Raw genomic sequence first — 25,865 nt, forward strand, 5'->3', positions numbered from 1 at the left:
GAGGAAACCGGAGCACCCGGAGGAAACCCACGCAGACATGGGGAGAATGTGCAAACTCCACACAGTCAGTCGCCTGAGTCGGGAATTGAACCCGGGTCTCAGGCGCTGTGAGACAGCAGTGCTAACCACTGTGCCACCGTGCCGCCCACTATAGGCCAGACTGGGTAAGGATGGCAGATTTCCTACCCTATAGGGCAGTAATGAACCTGATTGCTTTTTGCAACAATTGGTTACAGTTGGATGATGCTTTTTAATTCCAGATTTTGATTGTATTTGAATCTTACCGTTGTGGGAGGTTGAACCCGAGACCCAAGATCATTAAGTTTGCGCCATATGCTGTCACTATCTCACCACTGCCTTTCCATTTGGACACTGCAGTTGGAGGAGACTATAAAGATAGGGAGGGGTGAGGCCATGGAGGGCCTTGGAAAAAGGATGGGATTTTCAAAACTGAGGGTTTGTCAGAACAGGAGCAAAGGTCCATCAGTGAACACGGCAGGTAATGGGGCAACACATGTCTTTGGTTTCAGGGCGTGAATTATTGAGAGGCTCTTCATCAGCTGGCAGGCTGGTAGGGAGATTGAGCATCCCATTGACTTCTTGGACAGAGCTTGGTAGCACCAAACTACTCAAGTTCAACACCCATCAGAGCGTCCTAATCAATGTATAATGAAATGAAAATATTGACATACTGTCCCTTAGCTTCACTCTGTGTCCTGTGCCTGAACTGGAAATGTTCGACAATGATCAGGAGTGAATTTCACAATTTCACAAGATCTGAGGGTAATGTGAACATTCAGACTGGATTCCCACTCGGGAAACAGTCGGTAATAAGGGAGAATGTACATGTGCTTTGGACAATCAGTGTCTACTATTACTGCAACAATTATCATATCAGCCTGGTTTCATTTGTGAGCAATGACTGGATATTTCCTTAAAAGGAATGAAGTACCGTGCACTATACTCATGACTGTTGATTAGACAGTGTCCATCGGCTGACCCACTTGAGGTATATTTATTTGCTGATAAAGTCCTGAGCATTTAACCTGAAACTGAATTCCAGTTTTCCAGAGGTGAATGCAGTATGTAACACCTTACAACAGCCAAGTCACCTCATTAGCTTTACGAATACAGTCTTTACATAGTCCTGGAGCCTGTTTTTCACCTGTTCTTCTCCACTGTTTCCCTGACGGTAGTGTTACCCACTCAGCAGAGTTACCAGCTGTTTGCTATTGTGCAGTGTCTCACCCATCTCATTGTTCTTCATGTATAAGTCTGAATAACTCCCAAAGGCTCCTTCCAAACCCATGGCCACCACCATCTAGGACCAGAGCAGCTGATACTAGGCACACAAGTTCTCCTCACCATCCTGATTTGGAAATATGGCACCGTTCCATCAGAGTTACTGGGTTCAAATCTTTGAATTTCTTCCCTGTGGGCACTGTGAGTGGCCCTACATTAAATATTCAAGAAGGCAGCTCACCTCCACCTTCTCCAAGGTAGTTAGGGATGGCCCAGCCAGTGAAACCCACATCATATGACTGAAAAATAAAAATGTAGACAGACGATGGGAGTGAGGTGTTTTTCCAAACACACTATAGAATAGATTCCTGGAAGCAGTCTCTGCCTCCATACCTGATGAACCTTTGGTCCACACTGCAGATATGGGCGGGGTCTACACCTTGAGCCTTTCCACTCATGATGTATCTACTGATTGTAGCAGCTCAATGGCCCCATTATTGAGTTGGAAATTGATGGAATAGTCATTAAAGAGCATATAAAGGTGGAAGTATTCTTTAGTCTGTGATTGAATATCAACATACTTATCAAACTTTCCCTAGGCACCAGGTCCATATCAAGGAGGAGCCTGCAGAGTTGGAGGAGGATGATCCATCTGTCTCGATTATTGCGACAGCCAATGTGAATTCAGAAATGCAGGACGTGAGAGAGATGGAGGAGGAGCTAACAGCAGAAGAATTGGAATAAAATGGAACTCAAGCACTTCAGCGTATTAAAAAATACAAAAAAAAAACAGGGTCAGACCTCATAACCTGCACATCCATCAGAACAGCATCTCCTGAGCTAACTCACCTGGGACTGAGAGATCAAAGCAAGGAGCACGTTCTTCGAATACCAACAGATACTTGAAGACTCTAATGGCAGCTTTAGTTAGCCATTAACAATGGAGCATGGACACAACCAATTTATTTGGTGTAGACCAAATGACTCCAATTTATCAAAGCGAGACTGGTGACCATTTTATTAACTTTCTTCCCAAATGTTTTGTCGCTAAAACAGAGATGGTTATTAGTCTTCTGGACTGCCAGGTATTCACACAGAGCTGCAATGTGAATAAGTATGTATTCACTGCTAGGGCCCCAAACAGACTTTTTCAACCTGCTTTAAAGGTACCTCAATTTGAATTTTTTTCTATTCAATGCTGTAGATAGCTCAACAGGCACATTGTATTCAAGCAGAGAGCAACTGCGGAACTGTTTCTGGGGTATCAGATCCGTCTCACAGGCATTGACATCTGAGGAGATCCAGATGAAAGATCCATCTCTGAAAGTGTTAACTTGTCCTTAAACTCTCCCACTGCTATTTTAATTTTTTTGTGTTTTTATCTGGGACAGGGGAATGGGGAGGGCGGGAGAGGGGTATGGGACAGGGAGGGAAAAGGAAAGGGCCAACTTTTAAAATCTTTCTCACGTAAGCATTGTATTGCAAATTTCTAAAGATTAGATACTGTTGACGGAGACCTAATCAGAGGTACAACTGCAGAGACAATGGTTAGACAGCCAGGTAGTCAGGTGTTCAATTCTTTCAGGCAGTAGAGGAACGTTCTGTAAAGCTAGCTCATCCACGTTTAAGAACAGTACATTGATATACTTTTAAAGAAGTGTGAGTTGTCGAATGAAAGGCAGAATATTTCTTGTTGGTTCTGTTTTGGGCAATAGATCATCCACCTTTCCAAAGTAACTGAGACTTTCCTTTGCCCCAGAAAACTCGAGCGCCTGTTTGGGGAGAATCGAGGATTGTTACTTTTCTTCACTTGTTACTGACTCCCAGTGTCGGCACTCAGTGTGGAAATTCATCTGTCACCGATGGACTTTTGAGTAAAATGCCAACAAGTCTAAAGCACTTGTAGACTTCTGGGGGAGAGAGTGAGAGGGCTGGAGCAAGGAGGGAGGGTAGAGCAAAGAGCAGGATGGTAATGCATGGCCAGGGGAGAGCAGAGATAAAAGATAAAATGGGCCAAAAGGTCTCTTTCTGTGCTGTAAATGTCTCTGATTCTGTGAGAGTGGGATGTGGAGTGTGAAGGTGGTGGGAGCAGCGTGGGTAATGCAAGTCCAGCTTTCAGCTTCTTTGTGACAGGTTTTCACAGTAACTTGAGAAAAGATGGTAAAAGAGGCAGGGAGAGAGAGAGAATTTCTCAGTGAAAGAATTTTGACAAAACAAGTTAGAGATTTTGAGGTTTCCTACAGAGGCTAGGTTGTGATGTTATATTCTCTCTCTCATTCATTGTTTCATTGCTTTGAATTTTTTAAATTAGTGTATGCACAGCGCAATTTCAGGCACCAACATTTCATGTTTTACAGTGTTTCTCTATAACAACACTGTTCAAAGACAGAGTAAAGATGCTAACTCCATGAGGTATGTGTACCATGTGGGCCATGTCACGATTGCGAATACAGTTGCCCCCCCCCCGCACCTGTGGGACATGCACTCCAAGACCTACCGTAAAAAGTTCAAAATCGCAGATAAGAACAAACCCATTCATTGCCCCTGGTCCCTGGTTCTGGAAGGTTTCCTGTAATATGTTCAGGCTGCGGTAAACCACGGGTAATAGAAACTGTGGAAAACAATTCCACGGATATGGCGGTCGACCTGTAACTCGTTCAGAAAAATGGCCCTTGTTGGCAAATTCCTGTAGAGCTTTATCCTTGTTTCCTGGGCCTACAAAATAATGAGTGGGAATGGGGGGTTGGGGAAGGGCAGGGGAAACAGACTCGAGACAAGGCTAGAGCTCTGTGATGGAGATCTCCTCCATTAGGAGGATGTACATGAGTGGTCCACTTGCTCATGAAGACTGAGCTTAGGGTTTCTTCAAAATAATCTGCACACAGCAAAATCCTAGTTTTCTGTTGCCACCCGTTCTGCCAAAACTAATTCTCAAACTAAGCTTTCCAGGTTGAAGTAGTTGACATGTCTGTAATCCACAACCATCTAAGCCATAAATCAACCCCTGTACCTCTCATGGTCCACTGTGTGAGTGGTCCTCAGACAACACATGTCCCTCACCAAGTAATCTCAGCTCCACTGGTCCATTTTACCATGGGGCATGGCCAGAACTGGTATTTGGCTCTACCCTCTTCACTGAGTGAGATAAAGCAGCAAAATGATTTGGGGGACAGCAATTTTCCCACAGAAATTGGAAACAATCATCAGGTGCAAGGGATTGATTTCCTGATGTGAGATCAAGAGGGTCCCCGGTGGTGGGCTGTATGGGACATGACCAGTCTCAGGAGGAATCTTCAGAGAAGGAGGGCAACAAAATCTAAACAAACATTGCTTTGAAGTCTCAGCTGTCACTGAGAGGCTACATAATGCTCCGAGTTTCCTGATTATACACAGCTAATTGTCAGAAACTTCATCACAAACGCATGTTGTCTTTGTTTAAGGAAGGAATTAAAATGATAAGAAAGAGAGATGACAACTAAATGTGAAAGGCAGCGAGAGTGAGGAGTGACTACTTATACACATATCTGCATTATACAGTCAGTTCTGCTACAATGGATGTTTCTTCAGCGAGAGTTGGCTTTAATGTGATTGAAGAATTTAGACCGTCATTTGTAGAACACAAACTTTCCTTACATGTATTGGCGAGAACGCGATTCCTGCCCCATTAGTTTAAATGGTGCAGCCAGTGTGCGATTTTCTTATCATGCGAGCTTGCACAAGAACAAAACTATTGGATTATATCAGAAACGACTGTAGTGAGCATTAGTTTTGCCAGTTTTTGTGTTAACTAGGCCAGAAAGTTTAGTCATGATCACTAGGTGCAGCTTCGATGCAGTTTCACCCTGTAGCCACACCAGTTAGTTCCCACTCCCATCTCAATGCTTGTTCTGGCGAACATCAATTAGCTCACCGAGTTGTCCCTGTGGTCAATTATATGGCACATAGAGAGGGATTTGCCTCAATTTTCGTCAAACATGTTGAGCTCTCCCCATTACAATCATTAAGACCTGATGACTGCATTCTGAATTCACACAATCTGCTTCAGTGACTGCATGAACAAGAGGCTTGTCAACTGATCATAGCTTGACTTGTACACTGTAAGTCTTTGCTTGAGCTGTCACCTTCTATCAATGAATATAGAATGGCCAGGTCTTCAAGTGGAGTATCTGGTGAGATGTTGTGGGAGGTCATTGCCCGGCATCATTTCAAGAAACGTGTTGGTGGAGATGCAGTGAAGAAAAGAAAAATATTGTTGCTGTTGTATGGAGGAGATATTGGAGTAGTCCATTCCCTGTGGGCAGTACAGATGCATGAACGTAAAGAATGGTTTCCAGAGTCAAATCCCCTGCTCCTATTAATTTGCAGAAATCTCCAGTTGCTGATAATAACCAAACTGAACAGAACAGAATCAGATTACTCCACAAGTAATGGGACAGTGCTAAAATCAATCTGTTCCTATCTTCCAAATCAACTCCAGAAAATCTAAACAGGCAAAAGAATGATGAACGTAACTAGTGCTATGATATGAAGATTCGGAGATCCAGATTAATGGGACTCCAGTCTACAAGGGAGCCATGCTCACCAGTTGGAGATCCCCAGGTGGATGGGATCCAGCAACACTGTGGATGTACAAGTTATAAATCTTGTGATTCGTTTTCCTCAGGTGAAGGCAGTTAAAGATTAATTGTTTCAATGACATTTTGAAACAAGGAGGGAAAAAATTGAAATATTATGAGGCATTAGAGTTTCCAGGACAACACCATTATGATCACTGAATGAAAAAGGTCATTTATATCATTGAAAGTGGAATCATGAATAATGTAATGACCACTAATTAATTATGAAACCTGATATATTACATATCACAAGCCTTCATAATGCTGAAAACCAAAAGGTTATAACTAACCTGGCACACACGTTAAAATATCTTGTTTTTTTGTGTGTGATAATGAACTTTTAAAACATAATATGTAGTGAAATTTCAGGAATCCTGCAAGTATCCTGTCCTCTTGTTTGTTATCTTTTTGAGAATTTCTAATTCTCTTAATTGTCCTTTAATATTAAATGATTTTGAGGGTTTAAGTCAGACAGAGCAGGTGGGAGATCCACAGCACCAAGTTGAACATCAGTTTATGATCCATTTGATAATGCTCTCTGCAAACATCAAGGAGTGTCAACACCAGTTTCAACATGCTCTCAGTTAATTCTTCCTTTTTGTTTTCTGACTCTGAATTATCTGTGATTATTTCAAAAACAGGAAAATGATTGGGAGTAGGAAACCCCAGGTCCAGTTTGAATGGATTCACGTTAGTGCAAGAACTCAGTATTGATTCCTTGGATTGAACTGTGGTGTGTTCAACTCTGGGTATGGGACCTTCAGAGCTCCTGATAGTACGAAAGATGAATTCATGAGTCTACACTTAAAGGGAGTACAGGGTGATGAGACAAGACTGAAATGTTGGAATTACATGGAACTAATCACCCATTGGAACACAGCTCCCCTGTTTGCTCAATTTATCCTGGGATAAGAAAATAGGAACAGAAGGAGGCCATTCAGCTCCATGAACAGGTTCTGCCATTTGCTGCTTCATTCCAGTCTCAGGTTTTGGGTGAAAATGGATTTAGTTCTAAATTTACAGAAACACTGAGTGTGGGTGAAGGGGCGGGTGACTTTCACCTCACCTAGCAGAGCTTTGATTGGGAGAGACAATGGCCTAGAGGTATTATTGTTGGACTGTTAATCTGGAGACCCACGTAATGTTGTGGGGAACTGGGTTTGAGTTTTGCCATGGCAGATAGTGGTATTTGGATTTAATAAAACATCTGTAATTAGGAGTTCTAATGACCAATGAAATCATTGCTGATTGTCTGGGGGGAAAAAATACCATCTGGTTCATTAATGTCCTTTAGGGATAGAAGGCGCCATCCTTCCCTGGTATGGTCTCCATGTGACTCCAGACCCACAGCAATATGGTTGACTCATAACTGCCCTCTGGGCAATTCGGGATGGGCAATAAATGCTGGCCCAGCCAGTGACACCATATCCCACAAATGAATAAAAACAAAACTTGTGTTATGTCTGACCTGCTCGTGTGTTAAATGGGTGTAAAGTAGAAATGGATAGGGAGTAAAACAGGAAAGCAATTAGTGTCCTACTCAGTGTCTCAGATTAAACTTCTCCACAGAGTCTCTGCATTGCCCACTCCCATTCTCAGTGACAAGTTGTAAAGTGATTCATTTGAATCCTTTTTTTTAACCATTTCTTTTGCAATTAACCAAAGATTTTTTTTAATATAGTAAAGGTGTCTGGTAGCCTAGGTCCTCACCTGAGTATTGTGTAGGGGTGGATCAACAGCAAAAGCTTCACAAAATTCGCAGCTCACATTTTTGTTGAGCTGACATGAATGACAATGTCTCAAACTTAGGTTATCACCACAAATCCAACAGCTATAGCCAAACACTTCAAAATAAGTGGTGCAAAACTAAGACAACGTGAGAATAAACCCCTCGGAAAGAGGTGAGAGGATCAACTAAAGAAATGTCCACATTGAGAAATTTGAACACATGGTGTCTAATCTACAATGAGGACCAATGACCATGACTGAACTAAAAAGGAATTTGTTTCTGTGTTCCTTTATTAGAAACCAACAAAGTTTTGAAACTTGTTCCTAAGAAACAATAAATTCAAAATTAGAATCACTCATAATTTATTTAAAAGTTGATCTTAAATGTTCTGTGTTGGGCTGAGCTCTGATACTGTGCCAAAGTTTAAACCTTTTATTATTTATTTTGCCTTTGGCGTGTAATTTTGTTGCAAATTCATTCTTTGAGAGAAGTTGGAAACCTAAAATGGGGAGATTTTTGTAGATCTGGGTCAGAAATATAATCATTTTAGGAAGCACCACTGTCCAGTGGGCAGAGATTGGACATTTGTTTCAAAACCGTTTGCATGGGGGTGAGAGAAAAAGGAAGGGGAGCATTTTCTCTCCAATGTTCAGTACTAACTATTTACTCTTACATGAGATGTGAGCATCACTGACTAGGCCAGCACTTATTGCCCACCCCTAACTATACTGGAGAAGGTGCTGTTGGTGGCATTCCTAAGTATCTGCTATTGTTGACCTACAGGGAGTTAGGGTCATGGGTAAGGGATGGTACTACCTGAGGAGCCTTGGTGAGTTTCTATGGTGCATCTTGTAGACTCCAGCTGTTTATTTTGAAATCACAAGCTTTCAGAGTGTAGCCCCTTTGTCACTTCACCTGATGAAGGGGCAGTGTTCCAAAAGCTTTCAAATAAAATTGCAATAACCTGGTGGGCTATAACCTGGTGTCATGTGACTTCTGACCTTGTCCACCCCAGTCCAATACTGATGCCTCCACATCATGTAGATAGTATACACTGCTGCTATTGAGCATTGGTGATGGGGGGAGTAGACGTTTGTGGATGTGGTGCCAATTAAGCAGCTGCTTTGCCCTGATGGTGTCAATCTTCTTGAGTGTTGATGGAGCTGCACCCATCCAGGCAAGTGGGCAGTATTCCATTACACTCCTGACTCATTCTTTGTAGATGGTCACTGTCACCCATTTTACAATCTACCCTCAATGACCTCCATCTTCCATGTTTATCTTTCCAGTTGTTTAGTAAGTTCAGTTGGGGATGTAGGTGAGGATATCGCAGGTGACTGAGTTTTGGCTGTTACTGGCCTGCGATTCCTTCTCCTCAGGTTTTCTCTCTGTCTTTGCTATTGTTTTGCTTTTGAGGCAGGCTGCATTGTTGTGATGTGGCTGTGCCCAGGTCAGTTAGCCTGAGCAAGCCTCACCCAGGATTCCAAATCAGAACATCCCAGCAAGACCTTCTGAGAGCCCTTGTGGCACTTCCTTTCACCACCCAGACTCAACGTCTCTGGAAAGATTTGCTTCAGTCAGTGAATGTTAGACACTGTGCCTGTGTGACGAGTGCAGTGCAGTTCTCACTGTCTCGACATGGTGTGGATGTTTGATATCCTGCTCAGGGTCAGGTATTGTCTTCTGCCATCTCATCTCCAAAGCTTCTGAAGGTAGCTCAGGGAAAGGGTCGGAGCTTCTTGGTGTGATACTGGTCCCCAGTCTAAGGCTCAGATGGTTAGGGAGCCAAATGGGCAAGACTATTGCTCCATAAACTTTGGGTTTGGTCTTTAGACTGACTCCTCTGTGTTCCCAGGCAGAGTTTTAATGTCTGTCGATGTCTGACTGCACTTGCTTTGATAATTCCTCCGTGTGTCTCATTGTTAATGCAGTCAGAGATCAGTGAAGCTGGTATGGTGATAACTTCTGGCTATGGGTGGAACCTTGGGGTAAAAGGTAGAGATTTCTTGGAATAGGCTGCTACATTACTTCAGTTTCCTATCTTCTTATCATAAGACCAAAGTCAATGCTATACTGCTCTATATTTAACTGCGGAATCAATCTCATGCTTGTGAGCGATCACCTAAATGTGTTCTCTTTCTTTTAAACAAATTGCATTGTTTCAGAGTGAGTTGTGATCTGAATCAGGGAATTGTTTATTGGCCTATCGAGAAGTGAAGGGAAGTGACCACTTGAATAGGGTCTAGCTGCATCTATCATGGTCCATGTTTCAAAATCATTTAAAAATGAATGTTTTGCACCATAAATATAATAGCACTTGTTTCTATCAAAAGATTCACTTTATTTTGTCTTTCTCTCTATGAATACTTTTGTTCCTCTTATTGGTGCACTCTCAGCACTGTGTTCCATGGCTTATAGTTTCTCTGTGTTACCAGCAAATCTAACAAAAGAATGGCAAACATTTCAGGACATATTCAGATTGGAGTTCATGACATAGTATTTATGAAGCTTTATCCCTTCTAAAGTACACCATCTCTTGCTGTCTAATCTCTGAGAGCACTGGTCGGAATTGTCTCATCATTTCCAGACCGTGTGCCTCAGAAAATGGTCTCAGCCAGGCAATAACTGATTCCAACTATTGACTAGATGTGATTCCATTATCCCTGAATGAACAGACCAACATAGAATTTGGATCACTGACAACCCAGATAAAAGACTGGCAATTCTTAACAACTTTCCTTCATAGAAACTGGGCAGTTTTCATTCCCTCTCTCAATTTGGAGGGATGTACACATGAGGCAGTTTTCCCAAGGGATGTATTTAAGGGATGGCTGTTCCAAAATGTCATGCTCACCTTGCGATGAAAAGTTAAAACCCAATCACACTTAGTCCTAGTTGAGCTTGGTCTTTATTTTTGGGCATTCTAAAAATGTAAACCAATTAAATATACATTCTAAGAAATTTGCAGGAGCTTTTCATCTTATTGCTAGGATCTGAGAATTCTTCCAGAGAAGTGGTCTGCTCACATTTCATTGGCCTTGCCCTCCATTTCTTTTCAACTTTCTGCCTTTATAGGCACTCATCCATTTCTCAATCTCAGTCTTTTAAATCTTTGTGTAAAAATATTTCTTCCAAATTCTTCCTTCAATGATCCTGTAATGTTCAATCATTGTTCCAATGAACTGTGGATTAGAATCAGTTTTGACCATTTACTCTCTCAAAAGCTTAGATGTTGGAAGTTGGTCTATTGGCTCAGATCAAGAAAGCAATGATAGCTCCATCTAGACTTCAAAAACATTTCATGCAGAGACACTGCAAAATTCAGCATTACTACCTCCTTGAGATTTGAAACCAGGATTTTTAATTTAGTTGTAATTAGGAGCAAGATATAATACATTTTCTTTATAATAATCACAGCCTCACGCATACTTAGGACATATAAACAAAAATCCAAAGAAGGCATCAAAGTTTATTAAAAGTCATCGAATGTTTTGAAAGCACCAAATACAAGGAACTTCAAGGATCAGGAATTATTTGCAAAAACATGATGTCCCATGTGTTACTAAATACTTTTTGATCTTAAGGTCAAAAACTTTAGCTTTAAGATGTGAACTTCCAAAAAAATGTGAAAAATGGTTTGAATAGGAGTTAGAATGAAATGATCAAGGCCCTCAAGAGGGTCTTAACATACCTCGGACATCTGACATGTGGACATGGATAGTAAGTGTTGACAAAGGCAGGGAAAGCACATAGAGTCAGTGAGAGTGCAGGAGGATAGTCGGGGTATACAGGGGTAGTGAGTACACACGAGGAGAGTGAAAGCTGTAAGGATAGCGAGTAAACTGTAGAATAGTTAGTGTACACGAGAAAAGTGAAGGTACACCAGGATAGTGAGTATCTCCTGTTATCTATTGCTTCTCTTTATCTCACCTTGAAATGGGTTGACCTGCTCGTGTTGTATTTTTAGTGTTCCTCTTGAGGTTTTTTAAGGAATGTTATGATGGGCCAGTTCTTTGGTACTGATTTGAGTTTACTTTCACCCTTGCTTCATCATGTACTGTTCTGGTGTGACGATGTTGGGAATTTGGTAAGAATTTCAGCTTTAGCATATGGAAAGGCAGAGAGCAAGAGGCACATTGATGGGGATGAGGAATGAAGCTATTCTGCTATGTTAATACATCATTCTGAATTAGAAGTTGGTTCAGTGTTTGCAATCTTTTAAACTGTTGTTAGATCATCTGACCTGCCACACGGTGAATGTATTTCATGCCCATCTCTTCCTCCTGCACTTATGGGAATTGTAAATCCCTTGGGATGGATTATAGACTCAAAGTCCATGAAATAACATATTATTACAAACATGTACCTCAGCAAAAAAGAAATGTTTGTGATGGTGAGAATTTTACTGAAGGACATGATGCACTTGCCAATATAAGTCAGACCATAACTTGGGAAAAAGCAATCACTTTAATGTTATATCTCTGTTTTAATTCTGTGCTTATTTAAAATGAATCTTGACTTCCTCCACAGTAGGAATAATGACTTGTGAATTTTGTTCTGTTGGGTTTGTGAGCAGAATCCACACAGGGTGAGGATGTGAGTTTAATGACATACAATGACGCACAGAACAGTGTTTGAGCAGCTAACTAGCTCTCTGCTGGAGCAGCTTCAGAGCTGATTGGAGAATTTGTTTCACTGCTGGGTTTGAATTAACTATTCCAACAAGTTCTCTTGGCCATTTTATTTTAACTTCAAACCTTTACTAATGTAGCCATAATGCTCTCATTATATAACAGTGTACTTTAGTTAGAGAAAGAAGGAGCCATTGTAACATTGCATGTATTTGAACAGAGATCAGCAATAAACTAGGAATCCTGTTTAAACAGATTTAAACAAGAGGCTGTTCTGGCAAGTGGTAACATCATTTGGAGAGGCATTGCCCTGCAGAGAGATAATGTAATGTTGGGGCACTTACTAACAGCTTTACTCGTTATCTAACCCTGTGCTGTTCCTGTTTGACAGGGACAGTGTAGAGGAAACTTCACTCTCTATCTAACCCCGTGCTGTCCCCAACTTGTAGTGTTTGATGGGGACAGTGCTGAGGGAGCTGCACTCTGTATTTAATCCTGTGCTGTTCCTGTCCTGAGAGTGTTTAATGGGGACAGTGTGGAGGAGGCTTTACCCTGTATCTAACCCCGTGCCGTTCCTGTCCTGGGAGTGTTTGTGGGCACAGTGTAGAGGGAGCTTTACTCTGTATCAACCCTGTGCTGTCCCGTTCTGTGGAGCTGGGAGGAGGTGGGAAACCAGTTTAATTTAATAAATGCTTGAAGTTGGCACTCCACAAACCCAGCAGTGACACATATAGATTTTTTTCTGGGTTATGAATAAAGTAATTCTTTATTTTCTTTATCTTCCGCATTGCAAAGGAAGGATCTGGAGACCTCAAGGACTGAACTTTCATTAAATAAATAAAGAAAGGATGCTTTAAGACACATCTGTGACAAAAAAAAGCAAAAAAAATTTAAAAATGCATAATATGAATATGAGTTGCCTAGTCAGAACAGAGATTAAGGAAAGACAGAGAGTTGTTTTTTGCGATATTTTATGTATCGATGTATATTCTGTAAGTTGCTTGCTCCCAAGAACTGAATTGTTCCTCCACTTGTTTAAGTATTGTACGGCTTTAAGCTCTGGTTTTGATTTTAGATTTGCTTACTCTGCTGTCAATGTGCTTCCTTTCTAGCCTAGCTTGTGGCAGGTTATATAGATGGATAGTTTAACCTTTTATTTTGACTGCTTTGTTAAACCATATGGCATCTGAGTTGATGTTATTAACTTTTGGGGGAAAAAAACTCGTAGGTTTAAAAATAAGTGGTTTAGGTAATGTTTGTATATTTATCTTAGAATAATTTTGATACTTCCCTATTCAGTGTGTTAGGTTACTTCTCGCAAATATGAGGTTTTTAATTTTGTTTTTAATTATTCCTGTATTCATCAAGTGTTTTACCTCAAAGAAAAGCATTTTTTAAAAAAGATGATAAATAGGACCAAAAATTAAATAATAGGAGGGATACTCCCTGTGTGTCAAATATTAGATCCAAATACTCACCATCTCTCTTTTAGAATCTCTTTATATTCCTCATCTAAAGCAGCTGATACATGCATTTCCAAAGCTAAATCTCACATGGATGTTTTTAAATTGGAAGCTGTGTAATTACACATTGTTGCATTAATGTTTAAGGGCACCAAACATTCATCTCTTCCTAGTAATGTTTAAAATAAAATCCCATTAAAATGGATCTTCTGTTGTACCACAGAACTTGGGGATCTTGATGTCAGTGAATTCGGGATTCCTTTGCTAATATCATGGACAATAATTTCACTTCCCTCCTCTCAGCTGCCTTGTGTATTTTAAGAGTTGTTGAAGGTGTCTTAGTCCTTCTCACTGCCATGAACAAAAAGGAAAAGAAGCAGAAGAGGTGGAGAAGGTTTGAGACTGAAAATGCGGATAGTGTAATTGAATCTGGAGAGTGTCAATGATGGGGAGATTGTCAGTACATTGCATTGCTGTGAATACTAGAGTGAGAGGGCGAATTGCTCTGGTCACTGTGATATAAAATAAGAAACATTTTTGTTCAAGTTATAAATTCATCCAAAATTTGCCACCACTTTTTCACTGCCCACTTTGTATGACTCACCCAGAAAAATATATCTTTCTTTTTTCCCTGTGATGTCACAAGTCAAAGGGATCAGAGTCATTCTTCCTGCCTGTTTTGGAATTGACTCTCCGGTGTTTGGGACACATTCCCCCAAAGAGACAGAATCCTTTCCCAAGGATTCGATTTGATTTGACCTCAGTGTTCTTCTGCACCTCTCCCAGTTGAAAAGGAAGTGCTGGTGACTACATGCCTGTGTTATCTAGTAAAGCACAGACAGAGTTGCGCTGCATCCTCAGCCTGTGCTTAACACTTACTGTCAGCAAGGCTTTGGGAGTAACCAGCCAGGACCCCTGTTCCCTGATCAGTCTCCAGCTGAAAGTTGATCGACATCAGAAAAGGGAAAACACCAAAAATGGCAAATTGAAATCAAACATTTCTGTAGTTTCCCACTCTTAATAAAGGATGTTGTCTCTCCCAAGAATGACCTTCTACAAAATTGTTGATTGATGTGTATTACCAAAGAATCCAAAAAATGGGAAAGGAATTTTTAACCCATTGACATTTTTACTTCCTTACTTTAGTGTTCTATTATTATGGCACTAACAAACTTGGGAAGAACCCTTGGATTTGTAAAAATTCTTCCCATCAATTCATCCAAGTTGATGGATGGCACCAGGGTCAGTGTACAAATGGAACAAAGGGTTCTTGTGGCCACAGTGGTAGTGTCCCTAACTCTGAGTTAGAGGGCCTAGTTCAAGTGCCACTGGCTCCAATGGTGTGCAATAACACCTCCAAACACGTTGATTGGAAGCATCTACAAATCCCACCAGGAATTCCCAAAGTCTCTCCTTGTGTCACAAATGTTCTTGTATTTGATTGGTCTAGGCTTCTAGGAATTGAATGATGTATCTGGGGAGGTGAAGTAATTGGCTTTTTATTGTTTTCACAAGAGTTCATGGATCCCAACTGGAGATTTGATGATTAAAATAATGACCAAATTAAACAAAGAGTTAAAATCAACCAACAATTCAATAAGATTTGACTTCAGTTTTCAAAAAAAAACCAGGAATGATGGAAATTTGAATAAAGAATAGAAAATGCTGACAACAGAAAGTAGGACCTGTCAGAGTCTGAACAGAGAAAAGACAGATTACTGTTTAGGGAGTGACCATTCTTCAAAACCCTCATTTAAAATAAAATGTAAAGAAATTTCAAAAAATGAGTATTTGCCCCTTGTGGCAATGTTTATGAATGAGTCAACCTCCCGCACTCTCCAACTGTCTCCTGTGAGATCCAGTGTAAACCTGGTTCAAGGTGTATATTTTTAAAAATGCATTTTACAGGTTTTCTCACTGTCTGTAGTTTGCAGTTTGGAAAAAACCTGATGTCACCTTCAGTAAAACGGAATCATTTTGTGAGCGTGAACCAGCATTTCAGTTCATAGTGGTTGTAAAAGCTTGAGCTGAAAAGAACAACAGACTGATTTAAATCAGTTTTATATATTTATTTTTTAATCTTGTCTGATTACAGTGTAGTCTGAGGAAGAATAAAAACTACAGCTCAGTGTATCGACAACCATCCATTTAATCTGCTGCGTTTGTTGGTTTATTCCTTCTCTTTCTCTCTCCCAATTCCGTTCTCTCTTTCTCTCATTTTCATTCTCTGTTGCTGGCCATCGTATTTGTAAGATGACATTCCTGTCTGTGACCTGAAGGAGGATGGCGAGCATCTTTCAATCAGTCACTGCCCATGTCTTTCAGACTGTAATAACACCTTTGGTATATTTGTAACCTGATATTCCCTGTCTGTACAGCAGACATTAAACAAATGTACAGTAGTTTTAGTTGCATGTATTCAGTACTAATTATTGACAATGGCATTATAAAATGCAATAAAAAAAACTTATCACACTGTTTAAAAATTGTCCTGGACTTTTAGTGTAGAACATTAAATAATTATCAAGACATAATTCAGAATAGAACATTATGTCTCAATGTGGGTGAGCATGTGTTTGTGGGTGTGTCTATGTGAGTATGTTTGTCTCTGGGCTGTGTGTGTGTGTGTGTGTGTGTGTGTGTGTGTGTGTGTGTGTGTGTGTGTGTGTGTGTGTGTGTGTGTGTGTGTGTACGCTACCTACTGGATATCTAAAACCCTATACATGTGTGCCTGTCTCCCCACATATGACAATTTCATCTCCCCACCCTTTTCCGTCAATGGCACCATCTTCCTCAATCGCACCCATTCAGCTTCTGACCAGACTAACCAGTGAAATCTGATCGCCAGGTTTGAAATTACTGATGGAGCTCCATTAATACAGAACCTTAAGAATGGCACAGAGTGAAATCAGTCGACACACCAACTTGTGTTCCCATATCCTCTCTCCTGCTGAGTTTAGCAGTTGTGTTCTTCACAATATTGACCATTACAGCACCTCAAATGCACATCCAATATGTTTCTGAATGTGAACAGTTTGTGAACAGAGAAGATGCCTTACCAACTCACCCCTCTTTTGAAAAGATTTATCCTTAATTCTCCTTTCATTGTTCTGCCAATTTTATTTAATTTACACCCTATGGTTATTGACCACTCAGCAGGAAATATCTCATTGCTATCCATTGGGTCCAGGTCCCTCATAATTTTATACACTACAGTTAAATCTCCCTCAATGTCCATTATTCTTTAGAAAGCAAGTTCAGCCTATTGAATCTTTTCTCAGAGTTGAAATTCTCCTTTCCTGACAACATCCTCATAAATCTCCTCCTCATGTCTCTCTTGTGATCACTTCCTTCCTGGAATGTGGTAACCAAATAAAACACTGTAAACTAGCTCATTTAGCCTTCAGAGAGTCATAGAGGTGTACAGCACAGAAACAGATCCTTTGGTCCAACTTGTCCATGCCAACCAGATGTCCTAAATTAATCTAGTCACATTTGCTGGGATTTGTCCCATATCCCTCCAAACCCTTCTTATTCATATACCCATCCAGATGCCTTTTAAATGCTGTAATTGTACCAGCCTCCACCACTTCCTCTGGCAGCTCATTCCATGCATGCACCATCCTCTGCATGAAAAAGTTGCCACTTACGTCTCTTTTAAATCGTTCCCTTCTCACTTTAAACCTCTAGTTGTGGACTCCCCTATCCTTGGGGAGGGACCTTGGGTATTTATTATAAGCCAACCCCCTCCTCAGTTTCCGTCACCCCAGGGAAAATAGCTTCAGCCTATTCAGCCTCTCCCTAAAGCTCAAACCCTCAAACCCTGGCAACATCCCTGTAAATCTTTTCTGCACCCTTTCTAGTTTAATAACATCTTTCCTATAGCAGAGAGAGCAGAATTGAATGCAGTAATCCAAAAGTGGCCAAACCAATGTCCTGTACAGGCGCAACATGATCTCCCAACTCCTATACTCAATACTCTGTCCAATAAAGGTGTGCATTTACCACCCTGTCTCCCTGTAACTTCACTTTCAAGGAGCTATGAACCTGCACTCCAAGGTTTCTTTGTCCAGCAACATTCCCCAGGACCTTACCATTAAGTGTATAAGTCCTGCATTGATTTGTCTTTCGAAAATGTAAAACCTCACATTTACCTAAATTAAACTCCATCTGCCATTTCTTGGCCCATCAGCCCTTTTGGTCAAGGTCCTATTGTACACTGAGATAATCTTCTTCATTGTCCACTGCATCACCAATTTTCGTGTAATCTGCAAACTTACTAACTTTACCTCCTATGTTAACATCCAAATAATTTATATAAATGACGAAAAGCAGTGGATCCAGCACTGATCCTTGTGACACACTGATGATCACAGATCCCCAATCTGAAAAGCAACCCTCCAACACCACTCTCTGTCACTTACCTTCAAGTCAATGTTTTATCCAAATTGCTAGCCCTCCCTATATTTAATGTGATCTAATCTTGCTAATCAGTGCACCATTTGCAACCTTGTCAAACGCCTTGCTGAAGTCCACGCACAGACCATCGACCACACTGCCTTTGTCAATGTTCTTTGTCTCCTCTTCAAAAAAATTAGTTAGTGTGACAAGCCACGTTGACTATCCCTAATCAATCCTTGCCTTTCCAAATACATGTAAATCTTGTCTCTCAGAATACTCTCCAACAACTTACCCACCACTGACATCAGACTCACTGGTCTATAGTTTCCTGGCTTTTCCTCACCACCTTTTTAAATAAAGGAACCACATTAGCCACCCTCCAGTCTTCCGGTACAATTACTATGGCTGTTGATGAAATAAATATCTCAGCAAGGGGCCTGGCAATCCCTTCCCCAGCTTCCCACAGAGTTCTAGTGTGCACCTATTCCGGTCTCGGGGATTCATCCATCTTTATGCATTTTAAGACATTCAGTGCCTCTTTCTCTGTAATATGGACACTTTTCGAGATATCACTGTTTATTTCTCCACATTCTTGAGCTTCCATATCCTTCTCCACAGTAAACACTGATGCAAAATACTTGTTTAGTATCTCCTGCAGTTCCTGTCATAGGATCTTTAAGGAGCCCTATTCTCTTCCTTGTTACCCTATTGCCTTGAATATATTTGTAGAAACTCTTTGAATTCTCCTTAACCTTATTTGCCAAAGCTATCTCATATTCCCTTTTAGCTCTGCTGATTTCTTTCTTGAGTTTACTCCTACTGCCCTTATATTGCTCGAGTGATTTACTCAATCCCAGCTGTCTACACCTGCCATATGCCTCTTTCTTTTTCTTGACCAGAGCCTCAATTTCTCTGGTCATCCAGCATTTCCTATCCCTCCCAGTCTTACCCTTTATGCTAACAGGAGCATACTGCCTCTGGCCTCTCGTTATCTCATTTTTGGAGGCTTCCCACTTTCCAACTGCCCCTTTATCTGTGAATAGCCTTTCCCAATTAACTTTTGAAAGTTCTTCTACAAGCCACCCAGCTCTTATTTGAAGGTCAATGAAGGGAATTCTCCCAAATGCCTTCCTAGCCTGATCTACTTGTCCTGGATCACTAAGGGTTCAGTGATCCTGCTCCCGTTCCCTTGGTGCCTTTACACTCATCAGTATCCTGCTTTTCTTTTGCTTCCTCTCACGTCACCTTTGCCAAGTTACCTCACACTTCCCTGGATTGAGATAAATTTGCCAATTTCTGTCTGCAATATCCTTCTACAATCTACAGATTCCCGTTTTCACTAGCATTTACACAACCAATTTCCATGGCATTTGCAAATGTCTAAATCAAAGCCACTGCATTCAAATTTGAATAGCTAATATACTCCATGTTAAACAAGGGACTTAGGACAGAGTTCTGTGGAACTCCATTGGGAATAGACTTCCCCCCCAAAAAATTCATTCATAGGATATTGCTGGCTGGCCAAGCATTTATTGTCCAGCCCTTATTGCCCAAGGACAGTCACCCACCTTGCTGTGGATCTGGAGTCACGTGTAGGCCAGACCAGGTAAGGATGGCAGATTTCCTTCCCTGAAGGACATTAGTGAAGCAGATGAAACCTGAAGGGGAGTCAATCCTTAAAGAGTTGCAATATGAAGAGCAGCTTTTACCCATTCCTTGGGCCCAGATGCTGCTAAAGTTAACTTTCTCATTCTTTTCTGATGAACTTGCCAGTATTCTTTCTTCTCCCGAACAGCCCATAACTCATCACTGGGGCCTGATTTGCTGTGTTCTTCCAGCCTACTGCCTGTCAATTTGGATCCCAACATCTGCAGTTTTTTTGTCTCGAATCCAATTTGACAGTGGCTTAGGAGGCATCCGTCTGCTCAACCTGTCCCAGTGATTTGGCATCGGGTCAGCAACTTTTATATTTCACTAATATGAGAACTCAGTGTTAAAAAAAACACAATTGTTTAAAAACAAATGCAGCTCCAAGTCTCATAATGCTTTTGATAATTCAAAGTCAGCTCTTTTCTGATTACTTTGGCAATATTTTAGGTTTGGAATTTATTACACACAATAAACATCAAGCAAGAATCATATTTTTACAGAACATGTCTTTTATGTCGATTATATGGTAAGATGGGGAGCAATAAACATGTTTTACCATTAACAAACCCTCCTGACTGAACCAAATACCAGATGTTAGTACAGTTTAATTTCCTGATGTTTAAAATTCATTATCTCAGCAACATCTTTGACTAGCCTTCTTACCTGGAGTTTGACCCATTCTGAAAATAATTCTGCTTCTCAAACTTGGTTTATAGACCACTGCCAAAGTTAACATCATCTCACCCCCAGGTTGCAACACACCCAGCACACACTCGGCACACACCCAGCACCTCCCTTGTCCTTTTTCAGGAGCTATTGCCTTCAATTGGCTGCACAGCCATGAACCTCTTTCTCAACCTCGGGAGACCTGACAGGATGCCTCTGTAAGATATTCAACAGGCAACAAATAACAGTCAAGGCTATCCTACCATCCAACTGAGAGGCGCCTTCAAGGAGTCAGTGAATAATGATCCAAAATTAATGTTTTCTTCTTTTTATTCCATTTCACCCAGAAGCAACAGGTACATCGGAGCAGGTAGAGGCCATTCAGCCCTTGAACCTGTGCTGTCCTTGAAATTAACTGTGGCAGTGTTCCGCCGATATAGAACAGAGAACAGAGAACATATCAGCGCAGTACAGGCCCTTTGGCCCTCGATGTAATGCCGGCCTGTGAAACCAATCTGAAGCCCATCGAACCTACACTATTTCATTTTCATCCATATATTTATCCAATGATCATTTAAATTCCCTGAAAGTTGGTGAGTCAACTGCTGTTCCACACCTTTAACACTCTCTGAGTAAAGAAACCACCTCTGCCATATGTCCTATATCTATCACCCCTCAATTTAAAGCTATGCTTCCTCATGCTAGCCAACATCATCCAAGGAAAAAGGCTTTCACTGTCCACCTTATCTAACCCTCTGATCATCTTATATATCTCAATTATGTCACCTCTCAACCTTCTTCTCTCTCACAAAAACAGTCTCAAGTCCCTCAGTCTTTCCTCATAAGACCTTCCCTCCATACCAGGCAACATCTCAGTAAATCCCCTCTGAACCCTTCCCAAAGCTTCCATATCCTTCCTATAATGCGGTGACCAGAACTGTATGCAATGCTCCAAGTGTGGCCTCACCAGAGTTTTGTATAGGTGCAGCATGACCTCATGGTTCCGAAACTCAATCCCTCTACCAATGAAAGTTAACACACCGTATGCATTCTTACCAACCCTATCAACCTGGGTGTCAACTTTCAGGGATCTATGCACATGGACACTGAGATCCCTCTGCTCATGTACACCACCAAGGATCTTAGCATTAGCCCAGTAATCTTTATTCCTGTTGCTCCTACCAAAGTTAATCACTTCACACTTTTCCACATTAAACGCCATTTGCCACCTGTAAGCCAGCTCTGCAGTTTATCTATGTCTTTTTGTAATCTACAACATCCTTCATCGATATCCACAACTCTACCCACCTCAGCATAATCTGCAAATTTACTAGCTCACCCATCAATGCCCTCATCTAGGTCATTTATAAAAATGACAAAGGTCAGTGGACTCAAAACAGATCTTTGTGGTACACCACTAGTAACTGAACTCCAGGATGAATATTTTCCATCAACCGCCACACTCTGTCTTCTTTCAACTGGCCAATTTCTGATCTAAACTGCTAAATCACCCTCAATCCCATGCCTCAGTATTTTGTGCAATAGCCTACCGTGGGGAACCTTATCAAACACCTTACTGAAATCCATATACACAAAGAACAAAGAAAGTTTACAGCCCAGGAACAGGCCCTTTGGCCCTCCAAGCCTGAGCCGATCCAAATGTACTGCCTAAACCTGTCAGTCAATTCCTAAGCATCTGTATCCCTCTGCTCCCCTCCTACTCATGCATCTGTCCAGATGCATCTTAAGTGAATCTCCCATGCCTGCTACTACCACCTCTGCTGGCAACGCGTTCCAAACGCCCACCACCCTCTGTGTGAAGTACTTGCCGCGAGTATCCCCCTTAAACTTTCCACCTCTCACCTTGAAAGCGTGACCTCTCATTATTGAATCCTTCACCCTGGGAAAAAGCTTGTCTCTACTTCCCCTGTCTATACCCTTCATGATTTTGTAAACCTCAATCAGGTCCCCCCTCAATCTCCTTTTTTCCAGTGAAAATAAACCTAACCTACTCAACCTCTCTTCATAGCTAGCACCTTCCATATCAGGCAACATCCTCGTAAACCTCCTCTGCACCCTCTCCAAAGCGTCCACATCTTTTTGGTAATGTGGTGGCCAGAACTGTACACAGTATTCTAAATGCGGCCAAACCAATGTCTTGTACAATGTTAACATGGCCTGCCAGCTTTTATACTCAATACCCCGTCCAATGAAGGCAAGCATACTATATGCCTTCTTGACCACTCTATCCACCTGTGCAGCAACCTTCAGGGTACAATGGACCTGCACTCCCAGATCTCTCTGCCCACCAGCTTTTCCCAAGGTTCCTCGGTTCATTGTATAATTCGCTCTAGAATTAGACTTGCCTAAATGCATTACCTCACATTTGTCTGGATTGAAAGCCATCTGCCACTTTTCTGCCCAACTCTCCAGTCGATCTTCTCAATAAGGTTTGTGAGGCACATATACCCTTCATAAAACCATGTTGACTATCCCTAATCAACTTATTCCTCTCTAGATGGTTATACATCCTATCTCATAGCATTTTCTAACACTTTACCCACGACCAAAGTAAGGCTCACTGGTCTATAATTTCCAGGGTTGTCTCTACTCCCCTTCTTGAACAAGGGAACAACATTTGCTATCCTCTAGTGTTCTGTCACTATTCCTATAGACAATGACGACATAAAAATCAAAGCCAAAGGCTCGGCAAATCTCCTCCCTGGCTTCCCAGAGAATCCTAGGATAAATCCCATCCAGCCCAGGGGACTTATCTATTTTTACACTTTCCAGAATTGCTAACACCTCCACTTTGTGAACTTCAATCCCATCTAGTCTAGTAGCCTATACCTAGTATTCTCCTCACCAACATTGTCTTTTTCCAATGTGAATATTGACGAAAAGTATCCATTTAGCACTTCCCCATCTCCTCTGACTCCACACACAACTTCGCACTACTATTCTTGATTGGCCCTCATCCTCGTCTACCCATTCGTTTATCCCTGATATACCTACAGAAAGCCTTAGGGTTTTCCTTGATCCTATCCAACAATTACTTCTTATGTTCCCTCCTGGCTCTTCTTAGCTCTTTCTTTAGGTCTTTTCATGCTAACCTGTAACTCTCAAGCGCCCTTTTGATTCATCACTGACAGCACACTGGACCAGGAACGTTTGAGCTGATGTGGGACTCAGTGCCAGGCAGACGTTGCTCTGTGTAGACAAGCAAGAGGCTGGGAGAACACAGCAGGCCAGCCATCATCAGGAGGTGGAGAAGGCAATGTTTCACGTGTAACCTCTGTGTTTTCAGAATCTCAGAATAGTCATAATACAGAAGGAGGCCGTTCAGCCTTTCTCGTCTGCACTGGCTCTCTCTGAAGAAGCACTATTTCCCCATCACCCTGTATACTGTTTCTATGGAAGAAGTTGATGGTAATGTTCCTTGGTCATTGGGCCAGAGGCCCAAGTTCTTGCCTTGAGGCCATATGTTCAAATCCCACTATGGCGTCTGGTGGAATTTAAATTCAGTGAATGAAAGCTGGAAGAAAAGCTTGTCTCAGTGATGGTGACTATGGAACTACCATTGATTGATCTAAAAACTCATCTGGTTCATTCATACCCCTCAGCGAAGGAAATCTGCCAACTTTACATGGTCTGGCCTCCGTGTGACACTAAATCCACAGCATTGTGGTTGATTCTTAACTGTCCTCGGAAATGAATTTGAGAATCAATCTGTTCAGGGGGCAATTAGGGATGGGCCATTGCCAGTGATGCCACATTTCATGAAAGAATAAAGAAAAAAAATCAATAGCCATTCAATGTCTCAATTTAACCTGCCTCCTGCATTCTAGGGAACGTCTTGCTGTGTGAAAAATAATTTTCTTATGTTTAATTTTCTTCATTTGCAAATTATTTTAAACCTATGTTTTCTTGTTCTCGATTCTTTTCCATATGGTAACACTATCCCCCAGACTCCCTATCTTCTCCATCCAGACCCCTCATGGGCTTGAAAACTTCAATTGAATCATCTTGGTCCAACCTGTCCTCCATCAATTCTCTGCTTCAATGCCTTTCCTTTCAGTGATGGCCAAACCTTCTTGCACTGATCCCATCATTACCTTTTGCTAGAAAATTGACTGGACATTCATTGTGAGCCCGATTGCTGAATTATCTGGGTTAATGTGCCAACCAGCCGAAGAGATGGCATTCTATTGGAAGCAGTTCAGAAAAGGCTTAATCCCTCAAATGGTTGGAGCATCTGATGAGGGAAGAGTGGACAGGCTGGCCTTGTATCTGCCGAATTTCAGAAGAATAAGAGGTGAACTGATTGAAACACATAAGATCCTGAAGATCTTGACAGAGGGTGGGGAGAATTTGAAAGAATTTTACTTCCTACAGGGGAATCCAGAATGAGGGGTCATGATGAAAATTCAGGAGTTGCCCATCTGATCCAGAGACAAGGTGAAATGTATTTTCTCCCAGAGTTTCATGAGTCTTTAGAAGACTTTTCTTGAAAAGCTGATGGAAGTAATATCCTGGGATAAGTTTAAGGAGGAAAGTAGATAGATTCTCATTAAGAAAGGATTTGGAAGGTCATTAGAGGGAGATGAGAATGTGGATTGAAGGACAAGTGATCATAATTCTGTTACTTTTAGAACAGTTTTGGAAAAGGATAGAACTGATCAAAAACTTAAAGTTCTATATTTGAGTAAGGCGAATTTTGACTATTAGACAGGAACTTTCGAAAGTTGGTTGGGGGAGGATATTCCTGAGATGCTGCCTGGCCTGCTGTGTTTTGACCAGCAACACATTTGCAGCTGTGATCTCCAGCATCTGCAGACCTCATTTTTTGCTGGGGGAGGATATTCGCAGGTAAAGGGGCACTTGGGAAGTGGGAGGCCTTTAAAAATAAGATAATGGGAGTTCAGAGACAGTATGTTCCTGTTAGTGTGAAGGGCAAGGCTGGTAGGTGTAGGGAATGCTGGATGACCAGAGAAATTGAGGGTCTGGTCAAGAAAAAGGAAGTATATGTCAGATATTGACAGCTGGGATCGAGTGAATCTGTAGAGGAGTATAAAGGCAGTAACAGTAGCCGCAAGAAGGGAAACCAGGAGGGCAACAAAGGGTATAAAAGATAGCTTTGGCAAACAGGATTAAGGAGAATCCAAAGAAATTTTACAAATACTTGAAAGACAAAACAAAACAGAATAGGGCCCCTTAAAAATCCATCTATGTGTGGAACCACAGGATATGAGTGAGATACTAAACGAATATTTCTCATCAGTATTTACTGTGGAGAAGGATATGGAAGCTAGGGTACTTCAGAAAATAAATAGTAATGTCTTAAAAAGAGTTCATACTACAGAAAAAGAGGTGCTGGAGGTCTTCAAAGCATATAAAGGTAGATAGATCCCCAGGACCTAATCAGGTATTTCTCAGAACTCTGTGGGAAGCTGGGGAAGTATTTGCT

General features: G+C 41.4%; 1 protein-coding gene across 5 annotated transcripts in view; it reads left to right on the top strand.

Moving 5' to 3' along the window:
* foxp4 (forkhead box P4) overlaps window positions 1-2,624 on the top strand; it is a 390,222-nt gene extending 387,598 nt beyond the window's left edge. For all 5 annotated transcript variants that reach the window (XM_060845038.1, XM_060845040.1, XM_060845041.1 and 2 more), the window contains one exon: window positions 1,842-2,624. In XM_060845038.1, coding sequence (XP_060701021.1) covers window positions 1,842-1,986 — 145 coding nt within the window. In that variant the 3' untranslated portion in view covers window positions 1,987-2,624. The remainder of the gene's footprint in view (window positions 1-1,841) is intronic.
* Window positions 2,625-25,865: the final 23,241 nt, after the last annotated feature.

Source organism: Hemiscyllium ocellatum, chromosome 26, assembly GCF_020745735.1.
Source record: "Hemiscyllium ocellatum isolate sHemOce1 chromosome 26, sHemOce1.pat.X.cur, whole genome shotgun sequence".
NCBI lineage: Eukaryota > Metazoa > Chordata > Chondrichthyes > Orectolobiformes > Hemiscylliidae > Hemiscyllium > Hemiscyllium ocellatum.